Genomic DNA, 14,018 nt, shown 5'->3' with positions numbered 1-14,018 from the left:
ACTTCTACTGTGCATAACTAACGGTGAGCATCTGCGGTCATCCGCAGTAAAGAAATGACAGCTGTGCGGGGTCGCCAGCCACGGTCCGAGCCGGATTGCACGGCAGAATCCGCATCACCTGTGTGAGACCTAAGTAGTTTTGGATTGCCCACCAGTTTCCATTAGGCTTTGATGTCTTTCTGCAGATTCCTTTTACTTATTTGCTTCTTTCTTTAGGATAATTCACTATTTTATTAGAAGCCCTTGTCTTTTTTTTTTTTTGTCAATTTGGAATTTCTCACAATGCATTTGTCTTATGATCATCCACGTTTGTAAAGTTTTCCATGGGTTTTTATTCATGCTTGTTTCTATTCCTGCTTCTATTCAGCTGACTATAGCACCAGTGAAATGCTGGTTAACATGGGAAACCTGCCTTTGGACGAGTTCTATCCAGCAGTGTCGGTAGTCACTCTGATGCGCATCTTGAGAGACCAGTCTCTGTCTAACCATCATACTATGGTAGTACAAGCAATCACCTTCATCTTCAAGTCACTAGGACTTAAGTGCGTGCAGTTCTTGCCTCAGGTGATGCCGACTTTTCTGAGTGTTATCCGCTTGTGTGACTCCAACGTGAGAGAGGTATGGGTTCATTCTACTTCCACATGTTAAATTAATGGAATGTACAGTTGCCCCCTTGTGGTAATTACTTGCTACGGCTGCAGTAGTTCTGGTGCGAGTTTGAAGTTTGTCTTCCGACTATAGATTTATGGCCGCTGATTGATCGGATAGAATCCTATATTACATCTGGGAAAAGATATTTGGAATGTTTTCATGTAACCCCTTAATGGCCAGACAGTTTTGGGCCTTGAGGGTGAGCATTTCTTTTTCATTGATGCGTTTCAAGGGCTATAACTTATAATTTTTTTTAAATCCACCAAGCTATATGAATTCTTGCTTGTTTGTGAGGACTTAGTTTTTATTGGCTCCATTTTGGGAGTGCGTGTAATTTTATTGATTAACTTTTGTTAATGTTTTGGGGAAAGAAAATGCAGTTTAGCCATTGTCTTGCATTTTTTTAATGCTAAGAACTATGTGGTATAAATAAAGTTGACTTTATTATGTGTGTTGGTCCAATTACGGTGATATCACGTTTTCTAGCTTTGTATGTTTCTACATTTGCTGAAGAAAAAAGTGTTTATGCAAAAAACAACATTTTTTCAATCTTTAAATCCTAAAACCCATGGTTTTTCTTCTATTGTTTAGTTGACATAATCCTATAGGGCTTGATGTTTTTTTCGGGAACGGCTGTGTTTATATGCATTTTTTTTTCACCATCTTAGGTTACATGTAATGTGTTTGCATTTTATTTGTCATATTTATGGGGTAATGGGGAAAACCAGCAATCCTGCCATTGTTTTTTGCATTTTTTTCATGCTGTACATTATGCTGTCTAAATTATTTTTTTTCCTACAGTTTGCTACTGTTGCGGCGATACCATATACATTTTCTTTTTCAATATTTCTTAATGGATGGGGGAGGGGGGGGAGGTAGCTTACCAAAAGGGTTGTCTCATCAAAAACATTTTTTAGAGTCCAGCCTATAATTTTAAACTTTCTGTTGTGTTTACACTTAAAAAATGTTTCTATCCCTAGTTCAGGAATAATGTTAGAATAGTGCCACCTGCTCATTCTATTCTGTGTCCACCTCAGTAATTGTTTCAAGCTGATTAGATATGCTCAGTCTGGCTCTTCTCTCAGCCCCTTTGGATATGTGGAGGGATCCTCGGTGTGGTGAGTTGCTGCTTCTGAAGCATCATCTTTGCTTGTCAGAAGAGATGCTGAGCTATTGTAATTGCAGTAACGCTGTCTCCCTCTTTTCTTACTTGCTCAGTATCTCTTCTAACATTAGAAAAAAGCAGTGTGGCTTCAAAATAAGTGTAAATGCCAAAAATGTTTAGAATTAATGGCTGGATTTAAGCATAAAGAATCTTTTTTTTGCAGGATAACCCCCATAAAATGTATTAATCTCAAATTTAAAAAACTACCGTATATACCGGCGTATAAGGCGACGGGGCGTATAAGACGACCCCCCAACTGTCACCTTATACGCCGGTATTCAGTGGAGAAAAAAAAAAAATTTTATTACTCACCTCCCCCGGCGTCCTGTCGCGCTCCGGCAGGATGTCGCTCGCTCCGGCAGGCTGTCGTCGCTCCTCGTCCCCGCCGCAGCATAGCTTTCTGAATGTGGGGCTTGAAATCCCCGCTTCCAGAAAGCTAATACACACGCAGGCAGCCATGACATCATTGAATGGCTGTGATTGGCTAAAGCACACGTGGCTTCAGCCAATCACACTATTCAATGACATCATTGAATGGGTGTGATTGCTAACACGTGCGCCTTCAGCCAATCACAGCCATTCAATGATGTCATTGAATAGTGTGATTGGCTGAAGCCACGTGTGCTTTAGCCAATCACAGCCATTCAATGCTGTCATGGCTGCCGGCGTGTGTATTAGCTTTCTGGAAGCGGGGATTTCAAGCCCCACATTCAGAAAGCTATGCTGCGGCGGGGACGAGGAGCGACGACAGCCTGCCGGAGCGAGCGACATCCTGCCGGAGCGCGACAGGACGCCGTGGGAGGTGAGTAATAAAATTTTTTTTTTTTACACTTTTTTTTTTTTGTATTACCGGCGCATAAGACGACCCCCGACTGCAGAGCAGATTTTTCGGGGTTCAAAAGTCGTCTTATACGCCGGTATATACGGTAACTACGCTTTTAAGAAACTTTTGACATGTCAGACCGACGTGTCAAAATTTTGAATCTGGGGGGGTCTGAGACACCCACCTGATTGATGAAATGACGGGGCACCTTGTCAGACTTTCTTGCCAACTGAAGAATGACGCATACAAGTCTATAGACGTCTATGCGTCTATTTCAACAAGAAACCATCATGGCCAGGAGGGCACAGCACTCAGGTGAGTGCTTCTGCCCCTTCATCTCAGTGTATAGTGAAGGAGTAAGCACCCGAACCCCTACCAATCAAAACTTGCTATATTGCTCTATGTTTTAAATGTTTCTTAAAATTGCAGTTACTCTTTAATCTATGTCCCAATTAGAGGACTAGAAGCGGCGTTCTTGATTGCTTGCAGTAGTGCTTTGTAATCTGTAGTACTTCATTGCCTTATTGCCTGTCAGTATATAACAACTTGCCTATTAGGATTAGCCTCTGTCAGGTCTGCTCCCAGCTGCTGTTGGCACCCCACAATTGTATTGTGGGATGCTTTTAACTAACGGAGAGAGCCCGACTCTGTCGAATGTCTTAGATGCTGCCATCGCCAGTGACTGTGGCATCAAATGGATTAAAATGACTGTAATTGGTTACTCTATTTCCAGCTATATCAGCACGATGTTAGCTATATATTAGCATCCACTAGACATAGTAAGTCCATTTTCAGTAAAAACACTGCAATTTGGATGTGATGGTACGTCCATCAGTAGGAAGTGGCTAAATTAGGACTTTGCGCCGAGGTTAGTGGACATTTGTCTTTGAGTTGAGCAATGATTTGGTGCTAGCTTGTTGTGCTTCATTATGTCTTTTGTAATGTTGTAACAGTGCAGTTTCTTGTTAAAATAAGGCTACAACTAGGTGAGCATTATCTAAAATAGTTTTGTTTTTGTTCTTTTTTATTTTTTTGTTCTTCCTTTTACAGTCTCACCAACCTTCTCCTCAAGTAAGTTATGAAGAAACTTCAGTGTTCCACAGAACAAAATACATATGCAGCTTATAAGCACTGAGGGAGGAGGGTGGACAAAAAGGGATCTGGGTAGGAAAGGAGCGGTATATAAGGTTGTATGTGGAAGATCTTGCCGGATGAGAAAATCATTAGATGAGGACAACTCTTTTCTTTTATAACTTGTCAGCCAGACTGGTTATCAAAAAGGATAGGAGGGGGGAGTCCGTCCTCCAGCATCCCCTCCGTTTCTGAGAATGAAGGGCCTCAAATCAGCTCACTTAGGCCCAATGTCCACGAATGGGTTTGATTTGCGGATTCCGCAAATCAAGCCGCCCATAAGGAAGCATGTGCATCCGCAAATTAATTGAAGCATGTGGATTTGTTTTGCAGACCTTTTGGTCCAGAAAACAGATTGCAGCATGCTCCGTTTTTGTGTGGATTTAGCACTGACTGCTTCCATTCAAGTCAATGGAAGCCGTCTGATCTGTGGCACACCCGTAGATGACACGGCATACGCGCCGCGGTTCCTCTGGGAAAGCAGGGGATTTAAAAAACAAAAACTGTACTGCGCATGTCTCATGGCGAGCGTAAGGACCATACACAGTACAGTGAACCTGGAAGTGGAGAGGTCCGCCCGGACACCACTGCCGGGAAAATACAGGTAAGCGGGGCTCACCGGCCGCGGGCAGGGCTGGATTCCTGCACGGAATCCGACCCGCCCATGGACATGAGGCCTTAGCTGTTTCTTATGCGCCCATCCACAGAAAGGGACAATGTGCTTATCTCGCTCTCTGGTTAAGAAAGAGGATTTGGGGCCACTTGTTTGACAATGCTTGAGGTCCCACGGGATCAACTCCATCATAAGTTTTTTATAATATTTTTTTTGTGGTGTAATCTCTTTAAATATATCCACCATCAAAGCTCATCTGACCTTACAGACCCAAAAATTCATTTTATTTTTTTATGATTGATCAATATGTCCAATTTAAAGATCAGGCAAAATTTTCATTAGAAAATGTCCATACAGCATATGTCCTCATAGGAAATGTTCACTTACCTCAGTCTAATGAGATTTCCTTTCCTCTTTTCCTTGCTTTATCATTGGATTTTGGCCTAAAAGAGGACAGGACTAATGTCGCCTCAGGTAAGTCGCACTGCTGATCTTCCTTGAAGGGAGAAGATGGCACTTATGTCCATTCCTGAACACCACTTTGTTTTTGTAATCTAAATGGGTTTAAAATTGTAATTCTGCTAGGGCTTATTTTTAGGAAACCGGTATATCTTCATTATGGTTAGAGCTTAGTTTCTGATACACAACTCGAAATCCTCTGCGTAGTCATATTGCATGTTTGCAGCCACCACCAGAGGTGGCTTAGACGCTTACTGTACAGTAACATAGTATATTAGGCTGAAAAAAGACACTTTGATCTTGTTCAGCCTATTACCCCCCAAGTGCCGTCTCCCCCCCCCCCCCCCCCAAAAAAAAATGTTGATCCAGAGGAAGGCAAAAAACTCCAATGAGGTGGAATGCTGTACTGACATTATGCAGACCTGAAAGTGTTAAAAGGTGATACAGAATTCCAAATCAGCTACATACTGCGAGCGAAGTTATAGGGAACCTGATATCTCGGAACAGAATCATAAACTAAGTTACGGTGCTGTTCGCAGAGTTGACGGGGAGCTAGAGGCTCCATCGTTTCCGTGCTGTCGGTGAAGACTGCACACAACCTGAAAATCTGACTTTTCAGACAGCACATGGCAGACAGGGTGGGAATGGAGGTGGTGGGGGGATAAAAAATACATCCTTCGGCTACCTGTCACCTCCCCGAACAGCACCATAACTTAGTTTATGGTGCTGTTCCAAGGGGATGGTTTCCCTTTAACCAATTAAGGACCAGGGTGTTTCGGTCCTAAAGGACCAGACCCTTTTTTGGGATTTTACCCGTGTGGTGATTTACTGCCCTTTTTTCCCCGTGACATATGGGGCTATTTTTTATATCTTTTTTTTTTTTTTCCCACCGACTTTTTCCATTTTTCACTTTTTATTTGGAGTAAAAAGCGAAGTAAGTTGTCTGTTTATTTTTTTTGTTTTGTTTGCTTGTTTTTTTAAATTTTATAGCTTTATTTTTAAAATTATATTTATGCTAAAATAAAGTATGGGAATGGGCTCCTCATTTTGTTTCAGATGTTTTGATATATAATTTGTATAGTTTTGGATTACGGGGTGCATATGGCGATGGTTTTGGTGTCGGCGGTGTATCATTTTCTGTTTTATGTATATATTTATATTTTAATGTGTAATTTTTTTTTTTACTTTTGTAACCATTTTTTTTTTTTTTACCATCTATGTTTCCCCATGATGTCATATAACACCCCTGGGGGGTCATTCACGACGTCTTTTTTTTTTTTTTTTTTTTTTTTTTTTTTTTTTGTAATTTCATACTTTTCTATTGTAGCTGGAGCATCCATAGGAGCCCCAGTTACAGGGTAAAACATCCCCTGTAGTATCATCCGACACTAACAGCTGATCAGGGTCACATAGTGGAAGTAATACTTCCCCTTTCACTGTAGTACATAACGCTCATTGAGTGCCATGTAGCCTGAGAATGAGAAGGCAGAAGTGGTTAAAAATGCTTCTACCTTCTCCTCCGGGTCCTCGGATGTGTCTGTAAGCAGGAGCAGAGGGTTTGACTTACTATTTTTGCAATTTGCTGGGAATAAATCCTAGGACCAAGCGTTGTATATTTTGTTACATTTATACTAATCTGGCTGCACTCAGACACCACTAGAAAGAACAGTGGGGTACACAGCACTATGGGTATAAGCGTAAATCTGCCACTAGGAGATTAGCAGTAGGTATTAAAAAATGGATTTGTCTCTACCTATGCTGGCCATGTCCTTCTCACAGATACTAGGCTGGCCTACTGTGCATAGGAGGCAGATGCAACTTGCTTAGCAGGTCTGCTGCTTTTTTTAAATTTTTCGTTTTCTTTCTATTTCTTCCTATCTCACAGGCGGTGATGGAGTCTCCTCTCCTCACCTTTATTTCCTGGCTTTTTTTCTTCTGACTGGGAGCCCCTTGCTGCGCTGTACTTTCTGCTTCCCTCTCCTCTCTTTAACATAATGTGGGCCTTTTTCCCCTCTTCTATTAGGCCTTAGACCTTGGATGTACTTTGGGGCTCCCTAGAGCACCTCTTTCCCTGCACATTCCTTTCCCCTTGCAGCACATTACCATGATTGAGACTGCTGCTTGGTGGCTGGGTCTTGCCTACTTGGCAGCCTTGACTGTAACTTTACACAATAGAAACAGCAAGTGGCGCTACTGTAACATTATTCCGGAAATATCTGGGGATAGAACTATTTTATTATAAGTGTAAAAGCAAAAGGTGTTTATAACTATTGATTGGATTCGTGTATAAATAATATTTTTCATGGGACAACTTGCTTTAAGTAGTTTCTCTAAGAATATCTGTGTTCTGATAGCAGATGCAGCGCCTTAGTACCGTATATACTGGCGTATAAGACAACTTTTGAACCCCGAAAAATCTGCTCTGAAGTCGGGGGTCGTCTTATACGCCGGTAATACAAAAAAAAGAAAGTGTCGAAAAAAAAAAAATCATTACTCACCTCCCCTGGCGTTCTGCCGCGCTGCTGCAGGCTGTCGCTCCCTCCTGGTCCCCGGCAGAGCATTGCTTTCTGGACACAGGGCTTGAAATCCCCGCCTCCAGAAAGCTAATACTGTGATTAGCTAACACACGCCGTCAGCCAATCACAGCCATTCAATGACATCATTGAATGGCTGTGATTGGCTGAAGGCACGTGTTTTCTCTGGAGGCGGGGATTTCAAGCCCTGCGTCCAGAAAGCAATGCTCTGCCGGGGACCTGGAGGGAGCGACATCCTGCAGCAGCGCCGCAGAACGCCGGGGGAGGTGAGTAATGATTTTTTTTTTTTTTTTTTGCTCCGCTGTATTCCCGGCGTATAAGGTGACAGTTGGGGGGTCGTCTTATACGCCCCGTCGCCTTATACGCCGGTATATACGGTAAGTCTTTTTCATAAAAAATTGGATTGACATCTCAAGTCAGCAGGTTCTACATTCGGCATGGCCTTTCCTGCTTCTTGGATTGCACTATCTGGGCCAGCGAGCTGCAGCAGGGCACCACAGGAAGACTTAGGGCTCATCTCCACGGGGAAAATATGATTTAGGATCCGCAGCGGATTACCTGCACGCGGATCCGCACCCCATAGGGATGCATTGACCACCCGCGGGTACATAAATACCCGCGGATCGTCAATAAAAGGGATTTAAAAAAAAAATGGAGCATGAAAAAATCTGGACCATGCTCCATTTTCGTGCGGGTCTCCCGCGGGGACGGCTCCCGCGGGCTTCTATTGAAGCCTATGGAAGCCGTCCGGATCCGCGGGAGACCTAAAATAGGAATTAAAAGCATTTACTCACCCGCAGCGGGCCGGGAAGCTCTTCTCTTCCTCACGGCCGCATCTCCCTTGCTTCGGCTCGGCGGATGTGCCCGGCGCATGCGCGCGGCACGTCGATGACGTGCCGGCGACGTGCCGCCGGCGTCAGGAATTCATCCGCCGGCCGAAAAAGAAGATCCGGCCGTGAGGAAGAGCAGAGCTTCGCCGCCTGCTACGGATAGGTAAATTCTTATTTATTCATATTTTCAGCGCTCATGTCCGCGGGGCAGGAGGGACCCGCTGCAGATTCTACATGTAGAATCTGCAGCGGATCTGATTTTCCCCGTGGACATGAGGCCTTACAGGAGCTGAAAAGTTAGATTTATCATACTTCCAAATTCTTATGCAAGCATTTAGATGAATTAATTTCTGAAGCCACTGGTGGTAAAAGTTACCTCCTTCCTCAGGACAGCTCTAGATGTTGGCAATCGAGATTAGCGAGCGTACTCGCTAAGGCAAACTGCTCGAGCGAGTAGTGCCTTATGCGAGTACCTGCCCGCTCGTCTCAAAAGATTCGGGTGCTGGCAGGGGAGAGCGGTGAGTTGCGTGAGTGAGCGGGGGGAAATCTTAAATTTGTACTGCGGATGGTCCGCACGGCTCACCGTCGGACATGCGCAGTATAGATCTTTTTTCTTTTAAACTCCTGCTTATCCTGCGGAATCCGCAGCCCGTCCACAGTGGCAGTTGCGGACGGGCCGCAGATTCAACAGCTTCCATTGACTTCAAAATAAGCTGTCCATGCAGGAACTATGGGTGGTTATTGCTGCGGAACCTGGAGGCGGACGCCCCGCTCGGAATTCCACAGCTAAAACTCACCGTATGCATGAGGCCTAAATCCCCATCTTGCATGTTCACTCTTTTTCTCCAAGTTATGAAAACTCCACTCTTGTAAGTGGTCTTCTTACCCGGTTCCACATTTGGAATATTTTCAGCGGTTCTATTGTAAACTATTCAGTTTTGAACAAGAACAGTTTAGTCACATTCTGGACCTAAAAAAGTCAGACGTTCATAAGCACTCACAGATTCTGGATGGAATTTCTGTCTTTGGTTGTCACATTGCTGGAACAGGACAAGTTCCTTGTCCTTTATCTACATATGTGACACATTACCATCACTGACTCCTATCAGTTCTTCCTTCAGTTCTCTGTAAGTACCAATTTGTCGCGCTTCCTTTTGGGCTCACCAATGCCCCCAGGGTCTTCACCAGCATCATGATCACACTCGATACCTTATAGAGATTAGGTTGGATTGTCAACGTGGTCAAATTATCCCTCTCCTCGTGTCAGCAGTTCCTGGGGATGATTTTGAATAGCTTTCTCAGCAGTCCATGTGCTGGGAGTGGATAATTAGGATACAGGAAAAACTAGACATGGGAAAGTGGTTGCTTCTTCCAAATCTGTCAGAGATTTAGCACTCCAGACATGGATCTCTTTGTGCCTCTTCTAAATCACAAGGCTCCAATTTGTGGCCAGATCTGAAGACCAATTTGTGCTCCTAGTACGAGTGTATATCAGCCGGTGTTTTCAGAGCCGGCCGCTATACGCTTCCATCTGAGCACGCTGTAGCGTATTACGATTGACTGATGCAGTGGCTGCTGTGATGCATACTGGAAAATCATACATGGTGGGATCATATGGGTGGGTTGGTAGATTCTACCTTCAGCTCTCCCAGAGAAAAAAATCACAAGGCAGAAGGTCTGGGGAGCATAGAGGCCAAGGAAGAAGTTGAACCATCCTCATGACCTGCACCACCAATCCATCTGCTTGGTAGTCGCCTATTGAGCTTACTTCTGATTTCAATGTGAAAATGGGGGGGGGGAGGGGGGATTCCCTGTCCTGTTGGAAGATAAAATGTGGGATTTCCTGTTCCAGCAGCGGTCATATCTGTAGCGTCAAGGGGTGAAATTCCTGTGATTGTTTCCTCATGGAAAAAGATGGGGCCATACACTTGCCTACCGGTTATAGCGCACAATATATCCGCATTGCGGGAGTCAAGCACGTGGTCCATGTACACATTTGGTTTTCCTTGCCCCGAGTCTGACATTATATTTATTAAAATGACTCTCCGGCCCTGGAAAAGCAAAGGTGGCTGAACCACTTCTCTGCCTACCTAATGCACGCGGTGCATAGCATGCATAAGTAGTCTAAGGCACTGCATGCTGTTCTGACTGGTCAGTACTGCTCATGTGCCCAGCACTGGTTAATCAAAGAAGGTGTGGTGTCTTATACTAATGATGTTAATTAGGCAGTCAGAGAAGCTGGTGCAGCCATCTTTGTTTCTCCAGGCCCAGAGGGTTGCTTTAACTGTGCCAGAAAGCTGGAAGGCGGCTTCATCACGGCACACTGCAGATTCCATGAAGCCATCGGTTTCTATTGGACTTTGCATACTGTCGCAGAAAGAACGTCGCCTCGCTTTGTTGCCTGGTTTCAGGGTCTGTAACAATTCTGCAGATGGCAGGGATAACATAGCAAACGTTTGCGCAGAATCTGAGCCGCGGCTCGGCCAATTCATAAATCCTGCTCGGTAAATCAGTGGAGCGCTTGATGAACCAATGCAATAGTCGTGATTAGTTCTTCGAGCGCTGCACTTATTGGCTGAGCAGCATTCAAAAAATCAATTGCAGCCATTGCCTCATGTAGCCGTGATTTAAGAATAACCGGGAAGGAATCTTGTGTGGGCGGCCGAGTACTGCATTAACCGCGCCAGTGTATTGGAGAAAAGCGGAAGCGACCTGGACCGAGCCTGCTGGGTAATGTATTCCTTTCATTCATTTATTTATTTTTTTTAATGTAGTGTAGCTAGGGCTTATTTTCGGAGTAGGGCTTATATTCCAAGCCTCCACGAAAAATCAGGCTATGTCTTATTTTCACATGGATATATATTCATGCATTTTTTGGCTGCGGCCTGCATAGGCGGAGCCCACATTTTCTGCATACCTAGTGTCAGCCCCCTAGTGGTAGTGCCGATATGTACAATACCTATGCTGCTGTGTACTCTAATAAATCCAACTGGAAAAGGATTTCATGGTGAGCGGCAGTTATCACTGAGTTCAGCGTATAACAGTATGCAGTACTACTAAGCTACCTGTAGTGCTTGTAGCAGATAGCCGCAATGTTATCTACTAAGATCTATGTCTATGCAGGGGATTTGGAGCTACGTATCGGAACAAAGCTCCTATTGGGAAGATTTTCTAGTGGGTACCTCTAATGGAAGGCTCTCCCACTGACTGCAATTACTTGCTGTGCTTCCATATGCAATAGGAAAAAAACATATACAGATCCTATGGATGTGCTTAATATGTACAGCGGGAGCTTTTCCTGGTGTGTACGTCAATCATACAGCTCGGATGCAGTGTGCACAGAGCCTCACGCAGACCACTAAGCGCCGACAGAATCATAATGTAATGTAAAGACTGAATTTCAACATTAACCCTTCAGTGACCAAGCACTGTAAATATACGATGCTTGGCCTTGTTCCTAGGCTTTGAACGCACGCTATAGTAAATTTACCGTGCAAGTTTAAAGCTCCTGCAATCTAGCTGGAGCAGGTCAGGTGTTTGGCTTTCTAGCAACAGTTGGGCTTCCACTGTAACAGGCGGGAGTGAAGAAATCACCGTTCCCGGCTGTTTAACCCCTTCCATGCCACAATCAATAGCAATTGCTATAAGGAAGCTGGTGACAGGGAAAGGCAGCTCTCCTGTTGCCCATCGGCACTCTGCGATGCAATCACAAGCTGCTGACGGGTTATCATGGCGGCAGGAGGCTTTACAATGGCCTTTGTGGCTGACAGGGATCTCAGCCTCCTGCGGAGCCTGATAGACTGACGGCATATGCAATCAAACATTCATCTTTTCAAGTCCTATTGAGGAACTGAAAAATACTGCCATAAGAAAGTTCATAAGTTTTATTTAAAAAAAAAAACAAAGCAAAAAAACCCCACAAAAATTAAAAGAAAAAAATACCCACCATAACAAATTTTTAGATAAAAAATAATTTTATAAACATGTAATAGGTATTGCAGTCCTCAAAATGACCTGAATGATTAAAATCATTAGTTATCTATAACACACGGTGAACAACGAAAAAAGAATTTATAAAAATGCTAGAATTGCTATTTTTCATCTGTTCACCTTGCAAAAAAAAACAATTTTAAGAAGTCGCATATACCTCACGATGGTATCCATTGAAAGTAGAACTCTTCGGTCAAAAAACAAGATCTGACATGGCTCCCTATGTGGGAAAATAAAAAACAATGATGGCTCTTGGAAAGCGGCGAGGCAAATTCAGTGTTTATTTTAAAAAGTGCTTTAACTGTGTAAAAGTAGCAAATACAAAAAAAGCTCTATATATTTGGTATCGCTGTGATCGTATTGACCCGCAAAAATGAAAAAGGTCGTCATTTATGTTGGACAATGAGCGCTGTAAAAAATCTTCTAGAATTGCTGTTTTTTTTCCTACTGCTACCTCCCAAAATAGCTAAATAAAAAGTGAGCAAAACGTCATCTGTAGCCTGAAATGGTACCGATAAGAACTATAGGTTGTCCCGCAAAAATAATAAGTCTTTATACAGCTCTTTTGTGGAAAAAATAAAAATGTTTTTGGTCGTGCAATGCGTCAAAAGTGTTTTCAGTATGAAAGAGTACTATCGCATTAAAAAAAACTGAGTAAATTTGGTATTGTCATTACTGTGCTGATCCAGAAAATAATGTTATGTCTTGTGTGTTTTTTTTTTGTTACCGCACAGTGAACATCAGTAGAAAAAAAAACAAAAAACAATGGTGGAATTTCTTGGTTTTTTTTTACACCCCCCCCTCTAAGAAAACTAAGTAAATAGCTTGGTCATTAAGGTGCAAAATAGTCTGTCACGAAGGGGTTAATTTCACTTTTGTTCTCTGCAGTTCATGTTCCAGCAGTTGGGAATGTTGGTTTCCTTTGTGCGGAGCCACATCCGTCCCTACATGGATGAAATCTTTGCCTTGATAAGAGTAAGTATTCGCCTTCTTGGTTCTGCTGCACTGCGGTGATTACAGCAGAGCACAATTGTCTTCTGCTACGACTTGGATGAAGTTCTTTATTGAGGATACACACTGTATGGCACAAAGCTACCACTTGGTCCATGCGTATACCTTTAAATACATAGACTCCTTTTTTATGACCTTTTCCACGGTGTTAGCTGAAATTTTCCTAATAGAACTTGTTTGTTAGCTTGTAAGTCATTGGGGTTTAAATCCCAGCAAAGTGTTATAACCAACATGTAGGGACCTAGTGGATGGCAGGATTAGAGAAATCGCTTGTCTGGTTGGACGAGAAACAGCACTAATGGGCTGTGCATGATATTAGTTTAGACCTATTTAATTCCAATTCATAGGGAACATTTCAGATAACCGAAAGGCATATTCTCATGATGACATCGCTAGGACCTGCCATCACTTTATGGTTGTGGCAGTCTGACGTCTGGGTCCCCACTAATCCTGCAAATTGATGGGACCACCATACTGATTTATTGCTGTTTTGCCATCTGTTTTCCCTGCATGCTGACTCTCCTGGTCACCCAGCTGTATAGGGGACTTGTAATAAAATGTCATCACCTTATAAAATTGCAGTACCTCTTTAAAGTGAAGTTGTCACCAGCTCGGTGCTGATGAGACCCGTAGGGTACAATAAGTTGGGTAGTATGGCAATGGTTATTTTATTAAAGGCCATGATACCTTGAAAAATTGACTTTTAATCCTTTCCATATTCTAATGTAATTAATTCTGAACCGTCCAATAGGTAGGCCCAGACTGTGTCTGCTGCCCATAGCTCTGTCCAATCCCTGGTCATTCTCCCTGT

At 43.4% G+C, this 14,018-nt stretch overlaps 1 protein-coding gene across 7 annotated transcripts in view; it reads left to right on the top strand.

Annotated features, from left to right (window-relative positions):
- MTOR (mechanistic target of rapamycin kinase) overlaps positions 1–14,018 on the top strand; it is a 155,445-nt gene that overhangs the window by 27,930 nt on the left and 113,497 nt on the right. For 5 of the 7 annotated variants that reach the window (XR_010793177.1, XM_066607449.1, XM_066607447.1 and 2 more), the window contains 4 exons: positions 368–618; positions 3,690–3,710; positions 4,834–4,857; positions 13,085–13,171. Coding sequence is in view for 6 of the 7 variants with exons in the window: in XM_066607449.1 (XP_066463546.1) it covers positions 368–618; positions 3,690–3,710; positions 4,834–4,857; positions 13,085–13,171 (383 nt within the window). In the remaining variant the exon portion in view is untranslated. The remainder of the gene's footprint in view (positions 1–367; positions 619–3,689; positions 3,711–4,833; positions 4,858–13,084; positions 13,172–14,018) is intronic. The other 2 variants (XM_066607451.1, XM_066607450.1) reach the window with 1 other exon arrangement.

The sequence above is a fragment of the Eleutherodactylus coqui genome, chromosome 6 (genome assembly GCF_035609145.1).
Source record: "Eleutherodactylus coqui strain aEleCoq1 chromosome 6, aEleCoq1.hap1, whole genome shotgun sequence".
NCBI lineage: Eukaryota > Metazoa > Chordata > Amphibia > Anura > Eleutherodactylidae > Eleutherodactylus > Eleutherodactylus coqui.
Note: the sequence above shows the minus strand (reverse complement) of the source record. Positions and strands in the feature narration are given on the sequence as shown.